We start from the raw sequence: 27,995 nt of genomic DNA on the forward strand, positions 1-27,995 counted from the left end.
GACCTGGGGGCTCCGCGTGCAGCTTCGGCCCGCCCGCCCCGCGCGGCCAACCTGCGCTCAGCCCACGGGCCCAGCGAGGCGATGCGGGACCCCGGTCGCCGGCGGACATTTTCTTCTAGAGCCTGCCCGCCCTTCTTTGTTCGCCTGGCCCGCCTCACTCACCCCGCAGCCATCGCCCGCGTGAAGCGAGGCAACAAACTAAACGCCCTCCGAAGCGAAAAAGGACGCTCAGGCGTTTCTCGTCAAAAAAGACTTTATTGGGGCGCCGGGGCCGATCCGCGCGCGCCGCCCACTCCCTCGCGCTGACCCTCGGCCCCGACCCCACTCTCCGCCGGCCCGCCTTCCCCCACGGCGCCTGGGGCCGCGCGCACCGCTCACCGGCTCCCGAGGCGGCGGCTGCAGCGACGACGCCCCGCTCCCGAGTGCGACCCGGGTCAACGGGTTTCGCTGCGGTATCACCGCGGAGGGCAGGAGCCGCACAACAAGCGGCGGCGGCGGCGGCGGCGCGCTGACGTCACGCGCCGCGAGCTAGCCAGCGCGCGCGGGGGCTGTCCCCAATCCGGGAGGAGCCTCGGGCGGTGGGCGGGGCCGCGGTGGCGAACGGGCAGATCGATTGGCAGAGGAGGAGGAGCGAGAGGGCAAGCGGGCGAGTGGCAGCGAGGCGGGGCGGGCCGAGGCCAGCGCGGAAGTCTCGCGAGGCCGAGCCCGAGCGGAGTGTGGCGGCGGCGGCGGCGGCGAGATCTGGGCTCGGGGTGAGGAGTTGGTATTTGTGTGGAAGGAGGCGGAGGCGCAAAAGGAAGGGGGAAGCGGAGCGCCGGCCCGGAGGGCGGGAGGAGGCGCGGCCAGAGCGGGAGGCCAAGGTGCGGCGAGGCGGGGCGCCGCGGCGAGCAGCGGTCGAGCGAGCGCGGGGCGCACCGAGGCGAGGAGGCGGGGAAGCCCGCCGCCGCCGCCGCCGCCGCGCCCGCCCCTTCCCCCTGCCGCCCGCCCCCTCTCCCCCCGCCCGCCCGCCGCCTTCCTCCCTCTGCCTTCCTTCCCCACGGCCGGCCGCCTCCTCGCCCGCCCGCCCGGAGCCGAGGCCGCCGCGGCCGTGGTGGCGGAGCCCTCAGCCATGGCCTCGGGCGACACCCTCTACATCGCCACGGACGGCTCTGAGATGCCGGCCGAGATCGTGGAGCTGCACGAGATCGAGGTGGAGACCATCCCGGTGGAGACCATCGAGACCACGGTGGTGGGCGAGGAGGAGGAGGACGACGACGACGACGAGGACGGCGGCGGCGGCGACCACGGGGGCGGGGGCGGCCACGGGCACGCGGGCCATCACCACCACCACCACCACCACCACCACCCGCCCATGATCGCTCTGCAGCCACTCGTCACCGACGACCCGAGCCAGGTGCACCACCACCAGGAGGTGATCCTGGTGCAGACGCGCGAGGAGGTGGTGGGCGGCGACGACTCGGACGGGCTGCGCGCCGAGGACGGCTTCGAGGACCAGATCCTCATCCCGGTGCCCGCGCCGGCCGGCGGCGACGACGACTACATCGAGCAGACGCTGGTCACCGTGGCGGCGGCCGGCAAGAGTGGCGGCGGCGGCTCGTCGTCGTCGGGCGGCGGCCGCGTCAAGAAGGGCGGCGGCAAGAAGAGCGGCAAGAAGGGCTACCTCGGCGGCGGGGCCGGGGCGGCGGGCGGCGCGGACGCGGGCAACAAGAAGTGGGAGCAGAAGCAGGTGCAGATCAAGACCCTGGAGGGCGAGTTCTCGGTCACCATGTGGTCCTCAGGTGAGCGCCGGCTCGCGCCGGCCCCCGGGATGTTTTTGTTTTGAAGGGAAGCCATGTTTTATGTGTGTGATGGGCGCCGCCATCTTCTTCGCAGGGCAAGTATGGCGGCCCCAAAAGATGGCGGGCGGGCCGCGGCGGGGGCGGCGGGCGGCGGCGGCCAGCCGAAGATGGCGGCGGAGGCGCGGCGCCGCCCGCTAGGCCGCAATGGCGTAGTTTCCCCGGGCGGGGCGGTCCCGCGGCGCGGGTGGGGCGGGGCGGGCTCGGGCCAACGGACGGCCCGTCGGCTCGTTGACCGCCGTCCCCGCCCGTCAGGCTCTTCGCGAGGCCTGGGGGCGCGGGGCGCCGAGAGGGCGTTGGTGGGGCGTGCGGACCTCGCGCCCGAAGCGGGCCGAGCCTCACTCCACCGCTTTCCCCCGCCTTCCTCTAGGGGGCGTCGCTGACCCTCATGCCGCCCCCGCCCCTTTGCCCGGACCCCTCTACTGCTCCCGGGAGGCGCCTTCGGAAGGGGGCGGGGGCGCCGCGGCCCTTTGCTCCCACGCACCGCGCAGGCCGGACCCCGCCCGCGGACGCGCTCGCCTTGGCGGGGCGGGACTTGGGCGGCACGTAGGGCTGGCGTGTGCGGGCTCCGCGTCGGTTGGCCTGTCACCGCGCTGCGGGCCAAGGCCTCGCCTCCGCTCCTCCGCAGCACGTAGTGGAGAGGATCCGCGAATTTATGTCGATAATTCTTAGCCCTTTATGTTTCCGGAGGTTTCGTTCTTCAGTATTTGGCGCTTTGCAAATCGCTTGGTTAGCTATACCACTAAATTAATAAAATCGAGTACTTTAAGTCTGTATGCTTTTTACTTGATAGAAAGCTCTTATTTTCCGCTTGAAAAGGATTCTGGAAAGCGTCTTTTCACTATTTTAATACTGCTTTGAACGAAGGCCAGGCAAGATATGTAGGGCATGTGTAAATTCTTTAGTTCTTTATAACTATCGAAAGGCTGGGTTTTTTTATGTCGGTATCCTATTTATTCACATGCAACCTAGTTAAGTTGCTAGGGTAGTAAATAGACTGAGATTAATCCTGTCATAGCTAGTTAACCTAGTACCTGGGGTAGTTAAACTTAATACTACATTTAAAAAATTTTAATACTAAAGTTGTAGAACCTTTCTTCCATAATTTAACGCTGTTTAATAAATTCTTAGTATTGGCTGGAATCTCAAATATGGTGACCTTTGAGTATTAAAGGATTGTTAATTCACAGGAACGAATGAAATAGATGAAAAGTTTGGACTGAAAAGCTGGTCTGGTTGTATCTGCTGAAAGCCAGCCCCCACGTTGAGATAGCTAAAGCTGGATGGATGGATGACTCAGGACTGAGTAAAGAGATCGGAACTGCTGCCTAATAGCAAGTGCTGACAGGCGCGGTTCTGCGTTTCAGTGCATTGACGAACTCTTCGTAGTTGCGTTTAGTAGGGGCTGTATGTTTCAATCAAACCTGCCTACTTTAGGCCTTAATGATTATCAAAAGATGTCTTTTGTACGTTTTGGTAGCTCAGAATGATTGCCCACTGACCGTGTTGGGAGGAACAGCCATGTTTTCCTATTAATAGGAATGGAATAAGGGTGCGGGTGTTGGTTATGATGAGTTGCTGAACTGAGGATACCCTTTGAAATTAGATGTTTAGATAAAGATATGTTAACCACGTAAAATTAAATTTACTTTCGTGGTATGGCCATTGGTTTTATAGTAACTTAGAAAACCAGGGCATTTTACACGTCCTGTGTTTGATCTTACCAAAATTGCTAACCTTTTTTTCCATACTCAGAAAGTTTGGTGATGAGGCTGATACATGTCAAGTAAGACAGACAGTTGGGGGGGAGGGTGCGATTCTGAGGGGCTTGACTAATGGGAGTTAATTTACAATGAAGTCAGCATTTAGAAGTCATTACTTCCCCTGTGCGAGTGACTGCTTACCTGGTTGCACAATTTGAGTTTATTTTAATGTCTGATTGTTTAAAGAGTTAGTTGTCTGGTGTGTTACAGAGCACTCTGCATAACGGTGGTTGTAATATTTGATGGCAATAACGTAATATGGCCTGATTCCTGAGCCATGCTTTGTGGTGAACTATCCCTCTTCTTGTGGTTTAGAATTATTACCAAAAAGAAGCTAAATAGTTTGTGGTTAACTATACGTGTCCCAAGTTCAAATATTGAATACACTAATTTCATCTTCAAAACTGAAATGAGATAATTGGTAACAGGTGAAGAAATCAAAGCAGGTTAACTGTTGCGCTAAATTCGTGTGTGTGTTGACTAGTAGGTAGTGTGCTCACTGCTATCACGTAGCTCAATCTCATTTGGTCCTGGGCAGGAGAGGTTAAACTACACTATAGTTTCCCTAAAACAGTCCCTTAGATTGGAATGTTTTGCCTAAGCCCAAGCTTAGTTACCTGAAGTCCTTATAAAAATAATTGTATATACAGGGTCATGTTGCTTGTTTTAGTACCTCTTGGCTTAAAACAAACACACACAAAAATTGAGTGGGAGCTCACTGCATTTGTGGAAACCAAATATTCAGATTTTTGGGTTTCTTTCGCTTGTTTGTTTGCCATCTTTTATGTCTCACAGAGTAACAGTGACCTGTATGATTGGCATCTTTCGAATGGAACAGCAGCTGCAAGGGAACCTAGTAGTTCTATAGTAGGGCAGTTTTAGATCTGAATGGTCTAAAGTCCTTAGCGATCTGTTTTTTGGGGTTTGTTTTTTTTTTCTCTTTCTCCTTCCGCCTTCCCCCTTCCAGCCCCTGACTCCGATTCAAGCCGTTGTTTCTCAGTCTAGTTGTGTAGGACACAGCTCCCTGGCCCATGCTGGTGTTATGAGCCTTGGGCTCCCCAGACTGAGGCTGACGGTCGCCGGTTGTACGGTCGCCGGTTGTCCACTCGCCGCAGCCTTTGTCAGCTGCTGGCCGCTCACGATGGCTGCCAGCGGCTCACAGCAGCACGCAGCAGCCCACGCCAACCTCTGGCTGCTCACTGCAGCGCAGCTCTGCTCCAGGGAGAGCCGTTGTTCATAATCCTAGCTGTAGAGGGCGCAGCTCACTGGCCCATGTGGGAATCGAACTGGCGACCTCGGCTTAGGAGTGTGGCATTCCAACCACCTGAGCCACCTGGCTGGCCCTTTTTTTTTTTTTTTTTTTTTTTGTTGTTGATACAACTTACATGTGTGCAGTTCAGTAGTTTCTAGTGTATTCACCAGGTTGTGCAGCTACCACCACTGTCTATGGAACATTTCCATTACCCCAAAGAGGAGCCCCACACCTACTAGCAGTTACTCCCCATTTTCCTCTCCCCAGCTCCTGGCTACCTACCACTAATCTAATTTCTGTTTCTCTGGATTTGCATATTCTGGACATTTCATTTAAATGGAATTGTACAATATGTGGCCTTTTGTGTCTGGCTTAGTTTTCAAGGTTCATACATGTAGACTATTTCATTCCTTTTTATGGATGAATAATCCATTGTATGGATAATACAGCAGGACCTTATTTTTGCAGTTGAGAAAAGTAAGGCCTAGTTAAGGCTAAATTATGTTTCAGTATTGAATCACAGTTCAACTATGTTTTGAATATTCTTAGTCCATTGCTTCAAGGCCCATGTCCCCCCCCCCCCCATTCATATAACGAATGACTATTTCAATGTTGCCAGATTTAGGGCACAGTAGTATATATTTTCCCCTAGATGGTCATCAGTGCTATATAGAATGACTGCCTATTTTATAGAGCTTATTATAAACTGAAGCACTTAATTAAATCATTGGGTCGAGTAGGGAAGCTAATGATAAAGCTGAGTGTTTAAAACATTTAGTTTTGATAGAAACCTAAGAAGGCTTTAAAATCTTGGTTTCAAGTGGTTGGAAATTGTGGCCTTCATTCAAGGCTGTTGATATTTTAATTATCTTCTGTTAGACCAAATATAGAAATGCTTTGTGCTGGATTGAGTAAAACATCTTAAGACCAGAAAACCTTTGATATTTGAATCAGTAAATTGAAAGAAAGTTGAAAAGTATTAAATTTTTTCTTAGTTTTATATATTCAGAAAGTTCAGGTTATGCCAAAAATTACTAATCCTGACCATTTGCCATTCCTCTGTGGATTTCCACGTCCTCCTTTTTTACCGTGCTATTGATCACTAGGGATGCCGTAAACATAAAATCCCATGGAACCAAGCCAGAGATGCCCTCGCAAGTACTAGAGTCAACCCCCTGGCCTACAGGGCAGCCTAAGTCCTATCCTGATTCCCAGCCTTGTAGCTCTGGGAGCCTCTGCTGTCACTCCACTCCAGGTTATTAGCCTTTTCTTTTTCTTTTCCCTCTCACCGTCAACAGCTGACTTTCCTAGTGAGAAAAGAAAAATCCGTATCAGGAAAAGGTCAGGGCTCCTGACCTACCTACTAGTATTTTAGGCTGTTGGAAGAGAATAAATAAAATTTTCAAAGGATGCCAGGCTCCTGGGTGGATATTTATAAAAGGTCTTTCTATTTGTTTGGTTTCTGAAGTCGGCTTAGTAAGGTTGGTTTGTTTAAAGGCTGGGAAATTTAGGGCCCATTAACAGGTTATTAGCAAAAACAATTACTAGAATGAACATTTCTTAGGATCTACATTCTTTTGTTAATTCCTGATCTGCTCTTCCCAAGTGACCATTTTATACACTCTGTTCTTACTGCTTCCCATAGGACAAATACATAAAAGTGAAAACTGTGTTTTTAAAATCTGGATATTTAACAGTGAGTTGTATTGCGTTGTTGGATAAACTGAAACCTTGTATTTTTAAAATTTGGCATCTTAAACACTACTTAGATTTTGAAAATAACATGAATTTTGTTATTATTAGCAAAATATTAGGACGATGTGAGAGGGTCTTAGAAGTTAGTTGACTCTTGTATGAGTTCATACCTTCTTATGTATGGTGGACATTAATTACAGTACAGGAAAGGAACCATTTCCAAATCCTGTCTTGTGTAGTAGGTCCCATTCTGTTTAACTTTGTGATTAATTATCAATAACAGCAAGCCCAGTGGTTTCTGGGAATTATATTAGTAACAGCATTAAATTCCTCTTGAGAGGGTACTGACCAAAGTATCCAACCTTGGCATATCTTAATTTCTGACCTTGGGATCTTTGTAAAATGACTCGTTGGAGTAGGGGCATCCGTAAAAGTATTTTCAGTTTCTTTATAGCAAAGAAATTCTACTCCTTTCTGAGTTCCTACGTGAAAATAGGAAACAATATACCTAATTTCTTAAAGCAAAGCTATTTTAACGTGACCTAGTGAATATTAGGAACTCAACTGAGCCAAATTCTTAACCATTGAGTTACTTTAGTCTTACACGGTGGTTTTCCGTGTGAGTAGACATTAAAACAGTGTAAATGTTTGTGAGCGACTCTTTGCCTCGTATAAATCACTCTCCAATGGAAGGACTAAGAAGTAGGGAAAGAAGCTGCCATTGTTGTGCCAGAAGCTGTTCTGTTGAAGTCTGGACCCTGTTTTTTGGAAAATCACAGGCTTCAAACAGAATTTCTGGTTATCTCACAGTTCACTCTTGGAAACACCACAAAGGGTCTCTTTTTTGCGATTCCCAACTCAACCCTCTTGGTGTCTTTTCTCTTTACATCTTCTAGCTTCCTTCTAAGCACCCCCAAAATTGAGGGAGACAGCTGTTGCCCCTGCTCCAAATTGTCAATTGGTTTTTAGTTTTCTCATTTTGTTGATAACTCACAATGTACTACATACGATTTCTATATTAAACACGTTTTTATAGATTTTTAACGGACTAATACAGAGCTGGATTTCACTCACACACACACACACACACACACACACACACAACCTATTGCTTTCTGAATTTTCTAAGACTGAAATCAGATGACTTCACCCTTCGCCTTAAAAACCCCTCAAACACAACAATGTGACTTGCTTAATGCCACTGAACTGTAAACTTAAAAATGGTTAAAATGGTAAGCTTTTTGTTTTGTGTGTTGTAACACACCGGTACCCCACAGACATTGCATTATATTCAGGAAAATCCAAACTCCGTGTCATGACCTGCGAGGCCACACGTGATTTGGCCCCTGCTTCCGCCCTCTTCCCTCTGCTCCTGTTATTCTCCATCCTTCCTGTCCTCCTTTCAGTCCCTTGAACTTCGCAGCACTTGCTCTGACCCCAGGTGTTCACATTTAGTGCCACCTTGTTTTTCACGTCTCAGCTCTACAAGGCCTCTGTTCATTCAGATTGGGGTGTGCACGCGCACACACTGTCACGGTTTCATAACCCTGTTTTATTTTCTTTGTAGCACTGTCTGAAAATGTCTTGCTTGCTTTCTTTAACCTGCTTGTCTGTCTACATCCGGTAGAGGTAAGTCCTGGGCTGTAACCCTGCTGCCTTATGATGACGCACTCGGCACATGGGAGATTCTCAGGATATAACGGATTGCATGAGTGCATGGAGGTTGTGCTGTAAGGCAGAATCGTGGCCTACAGACCAAAATACCATTTTCATCAATAACTAGAGGCAGAAAAGAAAGAAGTGTTAGGGTGAGGAGATGGTGGAGAAGCGTTCCTTTTTTAGAAAAGACATGAACTTTAGAGTTAATCGTAGATTCAAATCCTAGATCTACGACTAGATCTACATTACTTGACATTTCTGAGACTTGACTTCTTCGAAAAACATGGGGTTAATAACGTAAAGGTTTTTGTTTGGATTCAGGCATGTGACAGTTGCTGGCAAGAAACAGGTAGTCAGTAAACGATAATATCCCTTCCTAAGGTCTCTATTAGTGGGGGAAAGTGGAAACAACCTATGTCTGATTTTTGCCTGTTGCTTAGCAATGAGTCACACATTATTTAGCTGCCCCCTTTCCCTCTTCAGTGAAGGTGGATGGTAGCAGTGATGAGTAGGTAATGGCATTTTTGCCAAAAATCACCTGGGATAGTTAGACCAAAGTTAATGGCCTAAGGTGGGAGATGGGGAGAAACAATCTAGCCAACCCAAATAAATAAATGAATAGGTAAATACACATATGTGTGTGTGTATAAAAATTGGTAAAAATAGAAAATGACCATCAGAATAACAGGAAGAATTAGGGGTCAACTCTAATGAGCTTCCTGGCAATCAGGGTAAAAAAGGAAACCATGGGACCGCTTACAGATTCAAACATGGGAAAAAACTTGTAAGGAAAATCAACCTTTTCTCAAAGAAGCTGCCTCCTATCTGAGGGGAGCGCTGAGTGGTGGTAGTGTACGCATGCCAGCCGGTAGAGCGTCAGACTTGACCCAGTCAGTGCCCTACAGCAGCCAAAGGCTTCAAGTGTGACCTGAGCATGAGTCATAATTTTCTGTATTCCTTACATGCCCAGTGTAGTTTCATAAAAAGTTCAGCATTCTTTACAAACCTTTAAGCATAGCACCTACTGTTCTCCTTAAATCCAGGAGAAAGGGGGAAATGGAATAAAGGAGATTTTGCTCACTCACTATTTTGTAGGTAGAATGGTTGGCATTTCACGTGGTACCACGTCTCAGCCTTACAAGATAGGTGGCGTTCTCGTTATTCAGTAAGTGGGGAAACCAAGCAAGGCGCAGGGACAGGAACGAAAGGCCTCCTGAAGGAAAGAGCTCCTGATCTGGGCTTTGGGGAGCAGACTGGACTTCGATGAGGATGAGGGTGAGAGGCGGGCAAGAAGGGGAAGTTGTGTTTGTTGTGTGCGTTGATCAGACATTGAATCGCTGGAGAAAACCAGTTTGGTTGGAGCACGGAGGGCAGGTGAGACTCCACTTTTTTAACCCTTTCTCTGGACTTGTAGAGCTCCCAGCCTTTCCACTTACTAGTTCCTTAATCATATCTTTTTGTCTGTAAATTATTTCGAGTCTCTTTGTTTTGTCTCCAGTTAGACTGTGAGTGATTATATTTAGCTTTGGTAACGTAGAAAGGAACGGAAGAGCTGAGAGCGAAGGGCAGGGACTTACACCTTTTCTACCATTTGAATAGTTTCATATGGAAAACATTGAGAATGTTTCAGAAACAAGAATGAATTGATCAATGTCCTGCTGAAATAATTCAAAAATGTGTGCCCCATGTCTGGATGATATTGGCTGTGTTTTGTTTCTCCACCTTGTGACGTAGCCCATTTAACTTTGGTCTGGTCGTTGTGGGTCATTGGTGTTTGGCCAGAGGTTAGTTAGTGGGCGCTGGAATTACCTAACGTACAGTTTTGACTAGAAGTTCTCAATATCATTTTCCCCACCATCCCCACTTTTGAATCAGCTTTTCCATATAGGAATTGTGAGATTCGTTTTTAATTTGCTTTGCCCAGTTGTGTTCTGGTAATAATTAGACATTAATAATTATTTAAAATGATAAATTACGTTGATTGCAGAAATCCGTTGCAATGAAATTTTTAACGTGGACTAACCCTGTCCCCTCAAAACAATGAAGGGATAATTAACCAGGTCCGCCCTCTAGGAAAACTCCGGACAGTTGATCCTTGAACAGCGTGGTGTTAGAGGTGCCCACCTCTGCGCAGTCGAAAATCCGCGTATAACTTTTGAGTTTCGCCCAAACTTAGTTGTCCCTCGGTGTCTGTGGGGGTTGGTTCTAGGACCCCTGCGGATACCAAAACCCACAGATACTCAATTCCCCTGTATAAAATGGTGTAGCTCGGTGCATACAGTTTGCCTTCCGCATCATGGACTCTCAACCTCTGATCAAAAACAGTAACAGGTATGGGAAAAAATGCGCGTATAAATGGACTGGTGCGGTTCAAACCCATGTTGTTCAAGGGTCAGCTCTATACGACGATTCTTAAAGCAGGTTTAGACCCTTTGCTTTGTGAACTGCTTTACCCAGATGGGTTTTGATATTACCCCATTGCCAGTCAGTAGAAGTCAGTAGCATAACGTTTGACATTCTGAGTGGATCAGTTAGCACCTTCTTTCCTTGTATACAGCAAGTCTATTTCCGTAGTAATTATGAAATTAAAGGAATATAGTAAGTGCAAAACAGTGAAAGTCTTCTTTATTTAAATGCATATTATAACAAATATTGTTTTAATAAAATTGCAAAAACAAAAATGAATTCTTTTCACTAATAATTTTTTTGAACAAAAGTGGGAAGCTTATATGTACGTTGGTCTGTAAATGTAATAAAAATACTGGTTTCTCTTTTAGAGCATCATAAATTTCCATTGTATTTGGCAAAAACTTCTGAAGATTTTTTGCGAAAGTCAGATAAGATGGCCAAATAATAACATTGACATTATTTGATGTGTTGCTTTAATATGTGTCCAGTTCTTGGTGAAAATGAGGCAGACATTGTCTTTGATTTCTTCTGGCAATAGAACCTAGCATCTTTTGTCATTTGTTTGGCAGTCTTCTTCAAAATGTGATTTTTAAATATATAAATAGATTATTTCCTTGCATTTTGTTGTTGAATAGTTAATGACATTCTTTACAATTTCTGTGCGCTGGTCTTCAAGGAGTTCTTCAAATTAACTTCCAGGTAATACACTGTTTATTAAAGAATAAGTCATAAATGTGATATTAGGCTGGTGCAAAAAGTAATTGCAGTTTAAAAGTTTAAAAATAATTGCGAAAACCGCAATTACTTTCTTTTTTTTTTATTATAAATTTCTCTAGGGAGTTGTCCTTCAATCTAGCTCTGGAGGGCACAGCTCAGCTCCGAGTCCAGTTGCCATTTTCAATCTTTAGTTGCAGGGGGCGCAGCCCGCCATCCCATGTGGGGGTTGAACTTGGCAACCCTGTCGTTCAGAGCTCGTGCTCCAAACAACTGAGCCATCCGACCACCCCAAAACTGCAATTACTTTTGCATCAACCTAATAATATGAAGCTTAAATATAAACCGTGTTTCCCCCAAAATGAGACCTAGCAGGACAATCAGCTCTAATGCGTCTTTTGGAGCAAAAGTTAACATAAAACCCGGTATTGTATTATATTATATAAGACCCGGTCTTGTCTTATAGTACAATAAGACTGGGTCTTATATTAATTTTTGCTCCAAAAGACGCATTAGAGCTGATTGTCCTGCTAGGTCTTATTTTCGGGGAAACACGGTATGATGAAAACGTACAGTAAATCACAGCAATTATTTAGAACTTAGGCCAACAAAAGATTTTTTTAGGCAAGAGTATTTGTATTGTTGACGTTTAGAAGTCCAAATGGATAGTGATAACCAAAAGCAGCTGATTTTTAATGTTTTGTTACAGTTTTAAACTTCTGTCATACCACGCACTTACTGGGAGTACTGGGGACAGGCTGCCTTCCCCATGAGTAAAAGTCTCGTTAGACAAAGCTGGATCTCTCCCGACCTCGGGACAGCTCTCGAGTCTCCTGTGCAAAGTCTTCCTCATTCTCTCAATATCAGAATTACCCGGGTTTTGGTTCTGAGCCGTCTCTTCTTTGTCCATGTGTTTTTTTCAGTAGGTAATACATATTTTGGTGGCTTTAAATGCAGTCTGTATGCCAGTGATTCCCATATATTTCTCTCCAACCTAGATTTCTTTTTATCCCCCACACTTGCATTTCCAGGTACTTTCTTGCAGTCCATCCACTAGATGTCACACATAGCTCAGAGTGGACCTCCAGACCCTCTCCTTCCTGCCCATTGCCTCTTCCCCCGTTGTTGTCCGTCTCAGCTGATGACACTGCCATCTCCAAGAAATGAAAACAAGAAACTCAGATGGCATACTGGACAATCCCTAATCTACCCCCCACCCACCTGATTCATTACCCAGCTGTGTTTATTCCTCCTCCAGAATAAAACTTGAATCTAACCTGTTTCAAAGACCTGCGACAGATGTCCTTTTTGATAGTAAATCCCATCGTTAGTAATCGCACCCTCAGAAATTGTTTCTTGTTTCAGATGAGAACTTTCCACAGTTTAATCCCATTTCTCAAAGTGAAATCCCATCATATAGGTCAGGTTAGCAAACCTCTCCTGTAAAAGGGCTAGATAGTAATATTCCAGCATTTGTAGGTCCTGCAGTTTTTGTTGGAACTAATCAACTCCATGTGTCCTGTAGCAGGAAAGCAGCCAAAGATGATATATAAACAAATGAGCATGGCCCTGTTCCAATAAAATTTGATTTATAAAAATGCATATTTGCACACCATCATTCACAATAGCCAAAAGGTGGAAACAACCCATGTCCTTCACTAGAGGAACGTGCTAAGCCCACACCAGAGTATTATTCAGCCATGAAAAGGAATGAAATTTTGAAATGTGCTGCAACATAGGTGGACCTTGAAGACATGATGCTTAATGAAATAAGTCAGGCATAGAAGGACAAATAGTGTGTGATTCCGCTTATAAAAAGTACCAAGAGTAGGCAAATTCATAGAAACAAAGTAGAATAGAAGTTACCAGGGGTTGGGGGAAAGGGGTTATTGTTTGAGGGGTACCAAGTTTCGGTTGGGGATGAAGTTTTGGGTGTAGATAGCAATAGTTCACTATGTTGTGAATGTACTCAGTGCCACTGAAGTGCACACTTAGTGGGGTTAAAATGGTAAGTACTATGTTAATGTCTCTTACCAAAATTTAAAAAGAACAAAAAGGCCACAGGGAAAATGGGGTGGGGGTTGGCGGGCTGAGTTTGACCCACTGGCTGTACATGTACATGCAGAGCGAGCGGGAAGTCTCGCCGGCCTCTACTTGAGGCTTGTTTCATACATGTTTGTATTCTGAGTCGTAATCATCTTAGTGACTGTCCCCTAATGCTTGATCTTGAATATTGACGCTAAGAACTGAGCCTTATGAAGTATTTCCTTGTTTGACTTCTGTGTGTGTCACCCCGTAAGTCGTATTCGGATGCCCTAGTCCCCAGTGTGATGGTGTTAGAGGAGAGGCCCTTGGGAAGTAATTAGGTTGTGAGGGTGCAGCCCCATGAACGGGATTAGCACCCTTAGAAGAAGAGATAGAAGTTACGCATGTGATGAGATGATGTGTGAGGACACAGCAGGAAGGCATGTCTACAAACCAGGAAGACGTTTCACCAGGAACTGAATTGGCCGGCACCTTGATCTCCACAGCTGAGGGCAGAAACTCGGCTTTGTTTCTGGCTGTTGTTCCTGGCGCCCAGAGCAGTGCCAGGCATAAAGGAGACCCTCCGGTACTCGCGTGTGGAACTAATGCCTGGCATCCGCTCTTCGGAGAGTTCTGCCTTCTTTCTGCCCCGGCATCCTTGGGGCACCTGCTCAACAGCAGCTTGCTCAGAGAGAGAGCAGTGTTTCTCAGCCTTGCTATCTTACCGTTCTTGTGTCACATAGCAAACATGAGTGGTAAAGAGATGGAGGTGAAGGGATTAACACAGCCCTGAGAAACGAAGTGTAATTAAAGAATGTGGTTCGAATGCAGTCCCAGCTTTGTAGCTTGTGATCAGTGATCACATTTCCTTTCTTACTCGTCCATCCAACTATTTTTCCTAGGCCCGTCCTTCGTGGATGGATAGTCTCCATCTCTGTAACGGGTAACCTAGGATATATTATCTAGTTCTTTCTAGTTCCAAACAAGAGGCAGCAGAGCCTGACAGTTAAGCACACAGGTCTTAGACTTAGACTTCATGAGTTCACATTTGCCACTTGCTAACTAGTTAACCCTGAGCAAGTTACTTAACTAACCTCTCTATGCCTCAGCCATCTCCTCTGAAAATGAAGCTGCTTGTTTGTCCACTATGTAGGGTGATATGTGCAGTGATTAAAACAGCGCCTACATGTAAACATTCAATAAAATGACAGCTATTATTATATTCTGTGACTGTTTTTATATTCTGTGATAGCTCCTAAAATGAAGAGTGGAGGGAGAGTTAGGCATTTAAAGTTTAAAACTTGTATTCTGTGCTTTTCATTGCTGCACACGATTGGACTTGACTCAGATGACCCTGCATCCCGTCTGTCTTGCCCTCACCGTCTGGCGCCATAGAGCGGTGTGTGCTGAACAGCTAGTATGTGCAGTTTTGGGGTAGTGACACCAGTTGCAGGATTTGTTTGGTGTGGTTTGTTTTTTGGCCATGGTTCTTAACACTGGTGGAAGGTAATGCAAGGTAAGGGTTGAACAAGCCAGTTTTCACTTCTGAAAGTTCTTGTGTTACTGCTTTTTGTGAAACAATTTGATGGAGAAATGGAAAATTTCTGTTAGCGTTGAAATTTTGTGCTTTAGGCACCAAAACAGTAGAAAGCGGGTTTTGGCCTCTGGGCACTTCGCTCTAGTTTAAGAGGCAAGGCCAACAAAAATTCAAAACAGTACGATTTAGAGTTTGTCAGTGTGATTATCAAGAACTAATCTAGGACTTCAAAGAAATGGTAAAGAATCCGAGGCTAGAGTGATAGAATCAACAAGCCCTTAGAGAATTTGAGGAAGGAAGGCTCTGGAGGGTAGGCAGGAATCAGAGCGGTAATAGAGGGAAGGGGAGGCTCGTGCTTACCGAGTGTCTCCTGCCAGGCACTTGGGAATTAACCTGTGAGAGAAGCAGGCTGGTGGACTATGGAGGGCACATGCCAAGGAGGAATAGAAGGTAAGACTGGGTGTGTTAAAGTGGAACCAGGCAGCATAGGACCCAGAATGCTCGGTGGAAGTGATTTATACCTCTGTTGAAGGCGTCACGCCACAGGTGAAAGTGTATCAGCTATGTTTTCTGTGTCGATTTATCCTTTGGCATCACGAGAGCAGAGAACACAGTTGTGAAGATGAAGTAAGGAATTCCAGTCGTCATTTAAGTTTGAGACAATGATACAAACTAAGCTGACGGCAGTGGGACAAAGGGAGAGGGCCTTTTAAAAAGGATCAGTAGGACTTGGTGTCTGGGATGTAGGAGATGAATTATGGGGTCGATACTCCTTTTTTAACCTGTTCTATTTGAGGTAATAGTGAGACACGTGAGTTAGAGAGCTCCTGTGTTCTTGGAACACATACTTAGTGAGGGCCAAGTATGGGCAGACTTTGGACAAGGCCCTGGGCACACAAGGGGAGCAAGACCAATGAGCATCCCTGTTCTCATGGAGCTTACAGTCCCGTGGGAGAGGCCGACAGAAATCACAGAGCTGTAATTACACGTCGTAGCCAGGGAGAACGGGGTGAGTGGAGGCCTTGAGGTTAGGGTGATGGGGTGCGAAGAGCCCAGTATAGCTGGAGAGAGAGTGAGGGGAGAATAAATAGTGAAGAAGAGAAGGCGAGAGGCAGGCTCAGAGGTGATGGCTAGAAAACCAGATTTGATTCAGCATTGCAGGGTTGGTTAACAGGAAATGTGTTTGTCAGACGAAAAGCAGAACTCTGACAAGTGCTAGGAGGAGAAGCAAGGAAGCTGAAAACAAGCCAGTTAGAGAAGTGGAGTGGACCCAGGAAACTGAGTGCCAGGACAGTAATGAGCTGTCCCCGAAGGCTGGGCAGGAACACCCACGGGAAGAAAGGTCCGTCGGATTTGGCGTCCAAGATTTGGGTGCCTTGCAAGCAGAAACAGGATTTCAAGAGAAGGAGGAGAAAGGCTGGGTGCTTAAGAAATTGAGGTAGCGGCTCTAAATCACCCATTTAAGAAGCTGCTAATGAAAACAGTTTGTAGTTAAAATGTACTTGCCCACACAGACATTTTTTGCTCAGCTAAAATAATCTAATGATGTGTTGCAGATGAAAAAAAAGATATTGACCATGAGACGGTGGTTGAAGAACAGATCATTGGCGAGAACTCCCCTCCTGATTATTCAGAGTATATGACAGGAAAGAAACTTCCTCCTGGAGGGATACCTGGCATTGACCTCTCAGATCCCAAACAACTGGCGGAATTTGCTAGGTAAGTTATAAGGACGTTCTTGTAACCATAGGAAGTACCTGAGTGTTGCCAGCTGTGTTTTTTGTGCCTAATCGGCGGTTTGTAGTCTTGCTCTGCAGGGACTTCTGCAAGCAAAAGGCATTTTCTTTTTAGTAGTAACGGTGCTATTAATGTGAGGGGCACCATTTTAGATCCTTGCAGACAATAAGAGGAAATAAATACTCTTTAATTCCATAAATGACATTGCTTGTGGATAAAGAACACGCACATCCTTTGCTTGGAGCTGGGTGTCTTCATGCTACCTCTGGGCCTGCGTGTATACGTTTCAGATTGAGTGTGTTGTCCTGGCTGAGCTGCAGGAGACCTGGGTCTATACAGGCGTCATCCATTCATATTTTAGCAAGCCACAGTTAAGCTCCCCGCGTTTTGCTCATGTAAGCTGGCACGGCAGAAAGAGAGCAGATATTTATGTCTGGGACCCCTGTGACTGCTGCCCAAGGTCAGCAGTTGGGAAAATCGGAACCCATTGGATATCTGTTCTGCCTGAAACGACTGGGTGCCCACAGAAGTTTCTGTCCCTTTTTTGCATCATGTATTTTCTAATACTGTTTGGCCGTTTTTACGAGAACGTGAGAAAACCCACACAGGTGGATGTAAACCTTTAAATAAAGTGAACCATAAACTTGGGAGCAGAGGGCCTTCACCTTTTCCCTACCTGAGGTTGAATGGAGCCTGGAACCAGCCTGGGAATTTAGGGGAAGGCGGGATCAGGAAGAGACATCTGTGACCTTGCGTCATCTAAGAACAGAGCGGAGCACCTCTTTTTCTTGTCTCCTGAGAGCAGAGCCAGAAACAGCAGCAACCCCCGAGTGTCCTGGCTACTCCTTGTAGCCCTGCCAGAGAAACCAGGTGGGCGAGCTACCGCGGGCCTTTGCAGCCCGTTTCCCACATCTCAGATGGGTTTTAAGAATCCCATTGCGTTTTAATACGGGGCTCGAGCCCTGTCCTCTGCAGCGAAATGGTACCTACCGAGAATATATACACATTAATTTCTAATTGATGATGGCTTAAAAAAATTAGGGCTCAATACGTTTGTTAATGCCATTGTGTTCCAGCTTTTATTATGTCACTCATTGAAATATTAACTACCCCCTCCCCCCCAATACAAAAGGAATCTGTAGGATACATAGTCATCACTGAGGTTAGAATTCGTGGACCGGTTGAGCCCGAGTTTAATATTCCATGTGTTCTTAAAGTTAGTCACCTCTTCCTTGTAGTGCTCAGAATTTAGTGAGGGTTTGATACGGGCTGCATCCCAGGGATAGAGATGGGACATAGGAACCAAGGAAAGCTTGTGGGATGGTGGCATTTGCTTAGGCCTTGGAGAGCATGGAGATTTGATAGACAGGTGGGATTTCCATGGTGGGGCCTACGTACGAGAATGGCACGAGCACAGTGTACACATTGAATAGCCAGTGTATATTCAGGAAGAAGGAAGCAGTCAAGTTTGCTTGGGAATTGGGTGCTACAAAAGAATGAATGTGCTAGAGATGACAGGAGACCATGACAAGGTTGATTAAAAGCTTTTCTCCGTAGGAGATGGGAAATTGGGAGGGGTGCTGCTTTGGGTTCAGGTAGGCAGCGTTTGTTTTTAGATGCTAACAAAACTTCCATTCTGGACTGGAGGTGGTTTCGGGAAGTAAGTTAGGCTTAGCATCTTCTGAGGAGGGGTGGGAAAGCACAAAAGTGTCAGGCAAGTCAGCTCTTTGGCTGCTGCGAGGTTTTGGAGGGAAAAGACCCCCACATAAAGTGCTGGGAAAGCCCTGGTTTTCAGAGGGTAAGAGGAACCAGTGTCACAGCAGAAGGCTCATCCAGATGAGGAGGAGGAGGAGGAGACTGGGGAAAGCCACTACAAAGTCAGTGGCGTTGCAGAGGGGCCCAAAGACGGGAGAGGAGAATGCTCAGCTGGGTACTGTGGAATGGTCATTGGAGGAGCAGAGGGGTTTGCAGAGAGGAGCCTGCGGGGAGGGAGCAGTAGATGGAAGGGGGTGTTGATGACCCTTGGCCTTGTTCCCCCTCGCTGGGGAACTGGGTGGCTCAGCTGAACGCTTGTCCCAGTCCTTGGAACAAAAGGCAGGGTGTGTCCGCCCTAAACTCAGGATGCACACGATGCTGCTGGGGGATAGAAACCTGTGCTTGTTCCCCAAGTAGCCTTGCCTCACTCCTGGCCAAGGGGACCACCCACTGGCACTACCACCCAGGTGCCAGGTATTTCAAAGGTACCATTTGTGAAATTTCAAAACACTAAGGATAAAGAACCTAGAAACTTCCAGAGAGAAAAGATAGGTCACCTACAAAAGAATGATCATTAGAGCTGAATGAGAATTATCTTCAACAGCAATAGATAATTAGAAGACAATGGAGCGGTGTGTTCTGAGATTTCTGAGGAAAAATTAATATAAACATAGAATTCTTGATCCGGCAAAGCTAACAGTGAAATAACAAGGGCAAAATAATGACAGTTTTAGACACGCAGAACTTGTTTTATGTTGCATACACCCTTTCTGAGGAGGTTACTTGAGGATATATTCCAGTAAAATGCGGGTAAACATCAAAAGGAAGACTTCCTAAAGAATGAAGTGAAAAGAAAACCAAGAAGACAGCTGTGCAAGAGGCTGGAAAACATGTTTAATTTAGAATAGGAAGTTGATGGGTTGTAAGAATTTCTTCAGGAAAAGCCAATTTCATTCAGTAGTGGACAGAATGAGTAGGAAGCGAGAAGATCTTGGTGGTGTGGGAAAGCGCCTTCTAAAAAAGAAAAGAGAATCAGAAACACCCTGAAAGAGGTGGGTCAGGACTAGGAAAGCCGCAGCCTGAAAGTGGGGCGTACTTTTAACAGTATTGAAAGAGAGAATTCATTTGACCTGACGCTAGGAGAATTCTCTCCTGGGTACTGAACCTGCTATGCTGGATGGAACTGTGATTCTGGCACACAGTTCTTTCTGCAGTGAGTAGTGTTTACATAATATCTGAATACAGAGTGTGTTTATTTTCTTTTCTGATCAACCTGGTAAAGATTTCATTTCGTGTACAGAGTGGAATGAAATCGTGCTCATCTCGACAGTGTACACAAAGTGAAGGTCGGGGTTTGGGCCTTGGGGTGGGTCATCCTCATCCCCATTCTCCACAGTGTTTGATAAGAGCGTGTAAAACTAAACACTCTAATTGGACGGCGGTGGTGGTGAGAAGAGTTTGAGCCTGGAATGCCCTGTTTTGTTAGGGCTTCACATTTAGACAATGTGTAACAACGGCTGAGGAGGGTTTCCCAGAGGCCCCACAATTGGTGCCTGGGATCCTGAAACCTTAAGGCACCAAGTTTCAAACTTGGGGGCCTGACCCCATCTTCTTCACTGAGAAGGATGCACAGAACCTGTTCTACTGTCTTCCGCTCCTCGTCCCCCTCGGCTCCGTGACTTGGCTGTTGACTTGGGGGGGGCGGTGTTAGCGGCTTTTCTCTGTCCTCGGTGCACTGGAGTGAGGGGGTTCTGGACTGGCCTTGAAACTGACCACAGAAAGTTCCAGGCTCCTGCCACACTAACCCTAGACTGCTTAGGAAATCAGTTACATGTGTGTGGGCAAGTGTAAGAAATACGGACTTGAATTTGAAAGTTACAGTATTTGGGAGATGGGACTGGGTGACTGTTCTTACTTGAAATGTGTTTTTAGTAAATACTGCTTTAAAAACTGGTCAGTGGTCGGGGTGGCGGGTTAGCTCAGTTGGTTAGAGCGCGGTGCTGGTAGCACCAAAGTTGCCGGTTTGATCCCCGCATGGGCCACTGAGCCGTGCCTTCCTTAAAAAAAGTGGTCAGTGAGTGGCACCTGGCAAATTCTATTTCCTGATTAAATTGACAACCCTTGTGCGTTTTTCATTAACTAAAGTTAGTCCTTTGGAAACTTTTGGTCCAGAAAGATCAAAATAGAGAGTGCATAGGTCAGTCCCAAGGTGGTTATTTTGTTGTCAGTCCCCACCTGAGCCTTGAATCACGGGTTAATGTGCAGATGAAATGTGATCGTGGGGCTGAGAGTCCCTTAACTTTTCAGTGTCATCACATGAATACACACTGTTATTTAAGAGAATTCACTTAACGAACTTTGTCTTGCTTTGTCTAAGGCAACATGATTCTTTGCACAAAGAAAGGCGCTGAAGCTCGCCTTGGGAGCTGTGTTACACAGGAACTTGTGTCCCGTCAGCACAGGTCACAGTTGGTGGCTCCAGTCTGAAGTCAGCTAAGCTTGTTTTGCAGGGAAGGGGCTTATTTTCATTCAAGAGTCACCGCCTCAAAAATGTTCGTCTCGGCTGTGGGACGTTTGCAGATTTAACTTGGCTGGAACTTTTGGTTTACACAGTGCCCTGCTGAAAATTGTGCCAGGAAATTCCTGCAATTTCTGGTCCTGGAGTCCAGCCTTTACAGTGTTGTTCCTTCCACAGATGCAGAATGAGATAGTCTAAACCCAGCAGTCCTGTCATGCACAGGGAGCGTAGTCTCCATTTGTAACTGAACGGGAAGCTTCTCTTACTGGGTTCCTGGCTCCTCCGTATACTTTGTAATGCAGTGAGGAGGCCTTTCTGCTTTACACGTGCCGTTCTTTCTCCAGTCTTTCAGCCCTTTAGTTGGAAAAGGTGGTTTGGATGGAGTGCCACAACCTTCTGCGTTAAGTACAATTGGCTTTTTTTTTTTTTTGAATTCACTCAGTTTTAGCTAGGTCCTGTTAGCACACAGCTGGTGATGATAGTAGCTGTCATTTCCCAAGAGCTTAATGTGCATCTCGTAAGCTTCACAGCGCTAACGTAGGTAGCCTTACGCCTTTTACAGAATAAGAAACTGAGGCTGAGGAGTTAAGTAATTTGCTCAAGGTCTGCAGCTAGTAGGAGTCAGCATCAAGTCACATCCCATCCGTCTCATTCATACGCCTCTGCTGTTGTCATTGTCGTCTCCGGTCAAAAGATCTCTGTACCGTACCACAGTCAACACCAACTCGACTCGAGTCTGGTCGCTACTGACTAGTCCGGGCAAGTCAACACACTCTACGTAGTAGCGTACGATTTCAGTCTTTGAAACACTTTTTAGGATTTCAAATATATACATATATATTTTTTTTTACTTTGTAAGTTATATATCAGTTGGTTCCATGAATGTTTTAGTCTTCATTCACAAACAAAAATCTTTCAATCTAAATATACTTCATTGGAAAATGACCTTTTCCCAATGTTTCCATTAGAAGAACATGTAAAAGGGACCAGCACATAGTGCCTCGTTTGTTACTCTGTAGTGAAGAAGGGTGATTCGCCAAGGAGCTTCAAAGTGGCTGCAATTAAATACCTTCGACTTCCTCGTTGAGTCCAAGGGTAGTTGTCCAAATGCATTTTAAACTCTCTAAAATTAATTACATTGCTAAATACTCATACACACTTTGAAAGTGACATTTAACAAAAAAGACCACTTAATGACAACATTTTTAAAAATCAAGAGTTGCATAAATGGTAAAATGGGACTGTTCTCTTTTGTGTATATTTGAAATTTTCCATGATAAAAAAAAATTACTTTTTAAATTAAGTTCCTAGCACTAAATCTAAGAAAAGGCATGGGTGTGGGAACCCAGCTAGGCCACACCTATCCTATTGGCACAGGTGCCTCATTGCTATTGACTCCGTATTCAGACCCCAAGATGGGTGAAAGAGGGATAAAAGTTGTTTGTACGACATACTTATCAAGCTAGTGGACAGTTTTTACAAGTCGGTTTATTGAGAATTTGCATGCAGTAAAATTGACCCTCTTTTAGGTGAGTACCATTTATTGAATTTAGACACACGATCGTTCAGCTCGCTCCACAGTCCAGAGAGTGTGTCAGTGGGGCCATCAGAGGGTGAACATTCTTAATTGGGAAGATTGAAACTTGGTTCTTAATATACTCTTTTATTATTAATATTTGATTGGAGTACAACCCTTTCATATGAATTGCTTTAGTTTTTCAAACTTTGATATAACCCCCAGGTGACGCAGTGGCACCAAATTTTTGTCCCACCTAGTTTTGTGACCTCAGACCCAAACCCCAGGATTCAGTGGTATTGGCAATAACAAAGGCTAGTTCAGAGCCCTGTGCACAGCAGGCGCTTAGGAGATATTTGCTACTTGGTATGGTACAGGGTTGGGGCGGGAGGAGGGAACCAGGCTGAAATGTCAGAGCCTTTGACTAGGAAGTTTGTGCAGCCTTGGACAGACTCCTTAGAGATAGGTTATAGCTACCAGATCAGTTGTTTCTCCTGTGCTCCTCCAGGGCACGGAAAGTTTAACTAGGTGATTGATGAGTTATAAAGAAGAAGCACCGGCTCATCCTTTGCCCAGATCAAGGGTGAAGCAGGACTGGTAGGGAGGGTCTTGGCTGATTCCGGTAATTGTGCCCGCAGAAGCCTTTTGTAATAACAGAGTGGTGGTAAGTCCGCTGCTGTTGTTTACTGAGCCTGCATCCTCACGTTGGAGTGTGAGGTGGCAAAGCCAGGGCCAGAAAGGACATGTATTCCCGAGGTGTAAGTCTGTTTTTTCTAGTTGTTCTAGGAACTCTTAATTTCTCACCCCTCTACCACACACAGATCTGTAGGGAGTATTTGGAGAGAAAGTTCTGACAAAAGAACAAATGTTGGTTCAGTGGAAATAGCAGGTAGGTAAGTTACCCAATCAGTAAGCTCTCTGGGTAGTAATTCCACACAGGGCTCTCTGGCTGCCCACGTGATCAGGACTCTTATTACACCCTCGTCCCACAGCAGGGTCAGAAAGCGCTGTCCTTGAGAACAAATGCTCTTACTTTTTGAAAAACTAACAGTGTGCTAAAAAAGGGGAGGAGGGTCTGGGGTGTTTCCACGTGTCCACCAGTCGGTCCCTAGGGGCTCCTACTCAGCTAGCCAATCCCACCAGTTACGTTTCCTTCTAGAGATATTACACTTCTATGTATGTAAGTACTTCTCTGTTGAGGGTACCCGTGTTTAAAAAAATCTGAATCATTTCTGTCAGTATGAAAGCCCCCCTGCCCCCGCAGTTGTGTTAGGAAGTATATTTTTAATACCCTCCCGTAGCCATCGCTCCCTTTTTATAAGGCACTTTTATTATCACAGCACCTGCTTTCAGATCCTTTGCTTTGCTCCCACTAGGAGATTCCTCTGGTTTTCTGGGCTGTTGACCTTTTGTATTTTTAAAGAGTTTGGAGAAAAGAGCAGATACTTGAGGCATACAGATCGCGGTGCCATCCTAGCTGCACCACCAGCTTATCAGCTGTGCCACCATAGGTGGCAGCGCTCTTCCCTGGAGAGTGGGCAGAGGGCTCAGTCCCGAGGACTCTGAGTTGTCTCCGGGCTTCCTGTTCACGGAAGCATATCGTCATCTTAGTTTTTGTACCTGTAAGGAATACATTTCAGAGACTATATGATTTATGCCAGTTAAGTCTACCCACTCCTACAAATCTCTCTCTCTCTCTTTTTTTTCTTTTTTTTCTTTTGGTAAGAATGAAGCCAAGAAAAATTAAAGAAGATGATGCTCCAAGAACAATAGCTTGCCCTCATAAAGTAAGTAATGCTAGGGGGAAAGTATTCATTAGACTGTTGATGAAGTTTTAGAGAGATTATCAGAAATTTGCACTATTATTTCTGTCTTCATATTTGAGATTCAGTGAGGAACTATAATCTGGTTTCTAAATTCAAGAGACTATTTTGGGACGTAAGTTTTGTTCAGTAAAGGCCACTTAAATTGAATACTGTTAAATGGGGTTGCTGTAGGGCACCAATGTTTTACTCCGATACCTTGAATAGAGTACGTTAGGACTTGATTTCTTCTCTTTGGATCATTAAGTCAATCTTAAGACATTGGGTTGTGTCTCACCCATGGAGCTTTCTGGGACCGGAGTAGGCTCATTATGGAAATTTGGAGATGATTTTGGGTGCTGTTAAAGTCAGCCTAATAAGACTTCATTGTTTCCTTCACAATTTTCTTAATTTACCCTGTTAATCAATTGTGTGTTACTACAGGGGTACTTAATTGTTTTCAAATGTGATTGGTCTTTAAAATAAAACGATAACCTAAAAAGTACTTTGAGGTATTGGTTGGGTCTGTTCCAAACTTAGGTGGATATAAAACTAACAGAAAAGTAAACTAGCACACAGGTGCCGAAAAACAAAGGGGAAGGAGTCTGAATGGAATACAGAATCGTTTCCAGTGAGCGATTCGGAGAAGGGTACATTTAGTTCACGGTGTGCTCTCTCCTGGCCTTGCACTCCCAAGTTCTTTATTCTGTTTTAACGCTCTTCGTGTGGAGATTTTGAAATGTAACATGATATTCGTTGGGGCCAAAAGATAAATAAGCATTTGAAAACAGTTATGCCTTGAGTGCCTGCCATCTCTGGCTTCCCTGTGTACTTCTTTTCCAACTCCATTTTATTAAAATGCCATTTTCGAAATGGAAGCTCAGCCTAGGGGTCAAGGTGAAAAAACGGGGGCTTTTCCCGCCCTTTGCCTGTGAAGCTGTCCGCTGGTTGACTTGTGCTGTCCTTCTGTCGTGCTGTCTGATCATTTCCCCCATTCACTCCATTACTGGGCAACAACTGCAGAAGAAATGGTGCAGGACTTGGCTGTCGAGCCCCACACACCCATCTGCCTCCCCACCCCGCTCTGGTATCAGTTTGCCTGCTTCTTTTCCTAGTGTCTCACAAAATAAATTTCTTCTGTAGTTGCCATTCCTTGGAGACCCTCTTGCTTCTTTCTCTGTCAAGAAGGGGAAAGAGGCAAAGAGAGAAGAGGGAACAGTAGGCGATGGAGCATGACAGCCCATTCTTGCAGCACAGAATACGGGGCCCACCAAAGGTAGTGGTGGACTGCCGTCATTTTAACTCCATTTACTTCTCAGGGCTTGTTACTTCATTTGGGGGACGGAGTTGGGTGAGGCAGCTGTGGTGTCGCTGGAAGCCAGGGTGCTGGGTTCTACTCCCAGCTCGGCTACTATTAGTAGTGTGACCTTGGGCAAGTCTACTTAAAGACATCTCTAAGCCTCAGTTTCCTCATCTGTAAAACAAGGGTTTACATTAAATGAGAAGGCCTTTTTTAGCTGTCTGGTTTTTGTCTTAAATAATTTCACCTCTCTACTGTAATCCTGAGTCAAATTAAAATGGGGGGCTGGGGGTTGTTTGTTTCAATGTGTCAGTGGAGGCTGAGGAGTGGCTGACCCTTGCCGCCGTTTGCAGTGTGAACCACTAAGCCTGTCTCTCTGTCCCAGGGCTGCACAAAGATGTTCAGGGATAACTCTGCCATGAGAAAGCATCTGCACACCCACGGCCCCCGAGTCCACGTCTGTGCAGAATGCGGCAAAGCTTTTGTCGAGAGCTCAAAGCTAAAACGACACCAACTCGTTCATACTGGAGAGAAGCCCTTCCAGGTAGAACCAGCCCCCCCACCCCCCACCCCCCACTATCGTGCACGTGTCGGCAGGCGGTGGTGGTGGCGACGATGCTGGAGAGTCAGGGTCCTGGCACTTCTTAGTGAGAGGTGACAGCGGCGTCCAGATGAGAGTCACTGGGGGACAGGTTTCCCACATCAGGAGAAACACAGGCTTGCTTGAGCAAGCCTGAAACTGCATTTCTAGTGCGTTCACTGCGGGACTGAAGCCGTTTAGTTCTTGTAGTTAGTAGTATATTGAATTACTCATTGGCAGGGAGCTTCTAAAATTCTATTGCATGAGAGTAAGTATAGTTAATATTTTGTCTAGTTTTTGGAAGCCCATGAACAAGGGGAGTGAACTCACAGTGCAGCTAGTAAGTCTGGCGTGATTCTCTCTGCCACTTGGCCCCAGAAACCTTGTGATTCATTTGTATTTCATTATTTGAAATACTGCTCAGTGCTAGGGCCTAACCTAATATTTGGGAAGAGTCTTGCTATTGCAAGTGTTTCTCTTATATTGTATTTAAACAGCTCAGGAGGGCTAACCCTGGGTTCTAGGAGTCTTCATGCAGTCAGAGCCCCCTGCCTACTAATTCTGGAGTGCGGCTAGAAAATTTCCCCGGGGCAGGGAGGAAAAACGTTGGGGGAAGAAGTAGGCTGTCCTCCAGCGTGGTGGCAGCCGCCCGCCCGCCCGCCCGCCAGCCCGGCCACCGGGCCTGGTCAGAGTCGCTGAGTGGGTTATCTCTGGTCTTTCCTCGACAGTGCACGTTCGAAGGCTGTGGGAAACGCTTTTCACTGGACTTCAATTTGCGCACACACGTGCGAATCCATACTGGAGACAGGCCCTATGTGTGCCCCTTCGATGGTTGTAATAAGAAGTTTGCTCAGTCGACTAACCTGAAATCTCACATCTTAACACATGCTAAGGCCAAAAACAACCAGTGAGAAGACGAGAGAGAAGAGCCTTCTCGACCCCGGGGAGCGTCTTCCAGAAGTGTGATTGGGAATAAATATGCCTCTCCTTTGTATATTGTTTCTAGGAAAGAATTTTAAAAATGAATCCTACACACCTACGGGACATGTTTTGATAAAGTAGTAAAAATTAAAAAAAACTTTAATAAGATGACATTGCTAAGATATGCTCTATCTTGCTCTGTAATCTCGTTTCAAAAACACGGTGTTTTTGTAAAGTGTGGTCCCACCTGGAGGACAATTCATGAACTTCGCATCAAAAGACAATTCTTTATACAACAGTGCTAAAAATGGGACTTCTTTTCACATTCTTATAAATATGAAGCTCACCTGTTGCTTACAATTTTTTTAATTTTGTATTTTCCAAGTGTGCATATTGTACACTTTTTGGGGATATGCTTAGTAATGCTATGTGTGATTTTTCTGGAGGTTGATAACTTTGCTTGCAGTAGATTTTCTTTAAAAGAATGGGCAGTTACATGCATACTTCAAAAGTATTTTCCTGTAAAAAAAAGTTACATAGGTTTTGTTTGCTATCTTAATTTTGGTTGTATTCTTTGATGTTAACACATTTTGTATAATTGTACCGTATAGCTGTATTGAATCATGTAGTATCAAATATTAGGTGTGATTTAATAGTGTTAATCAATTTAAACCCATTTTAGTCACTTTTTTTTTCCGAAAAATACTGCCAGAAGCCGGTGTTCAGTGTAATTTCTTTGCCTGTTCAGTTACAGAACGTGGTGCTCGGTTGTCGAATGTATTGTACCTTTTAACACCTGATGTGTACATCCCGTGTAACAGAAAGGGCAACAATAAAATAGCAGCCCGACAGAAAGCAGATGGCAGAAAAAGATCTGTAAGCACAGTCTTATTTCCTTTTGTTGTCCAGAATAATTATAATTCTTGAGCCTCCCAGAAATTGGAAGCTAAATAAAGCAACTCAAGTTTCCTTGATTT

General features: G+C 45.8%; 1 protein-coding gene across 1 annotated transcript; it reads left to right on the forward strand.

Annotated features, from left to right (window-relative positions):
* Positions 1-769: 769 nt before the first annotated feature.
* YY1 (YY1 transcription factor) lies at positions 770-27,992 on the forward strand. The gene is made up of 5 exons (XM_019751568.3): positions 770-1,778; positions 16,446-16,608; positions 24,142-24,202; positions 25,903-26,061; positions 26,826-27,992. Exons 1-5 carry the CDS (start codon positions 1,109-1,111, stop codon positions 27,006-27,008), a joined length of 1,236 nt encoding a protein of 411 aa, XP_019607127.1. The 5' UTR covers positions 770-1,108; the 3' UTR covers positions 27,009-27,992.
* The last annotated feature ends 3 nt before the right edge of the window (positions 27,993-27,995 follow it).

Source organism: Rhinolophus sinicus, chromosome 3 (genome assembly GCF_057876585.1).
Source record: "Rhinolophus sinicus isolate RSI-liver-muscle chromosome 3, RSI-T2T, whole genome shotgun sequence".
In the NCBI taxonomy this organism is placed as follows: Eukaryota; Metazoa; Chordata; class Mammalia; order Chiroptera; family Rhinolophidae; genus Rhinolophus; species Rhinolophus sinicus.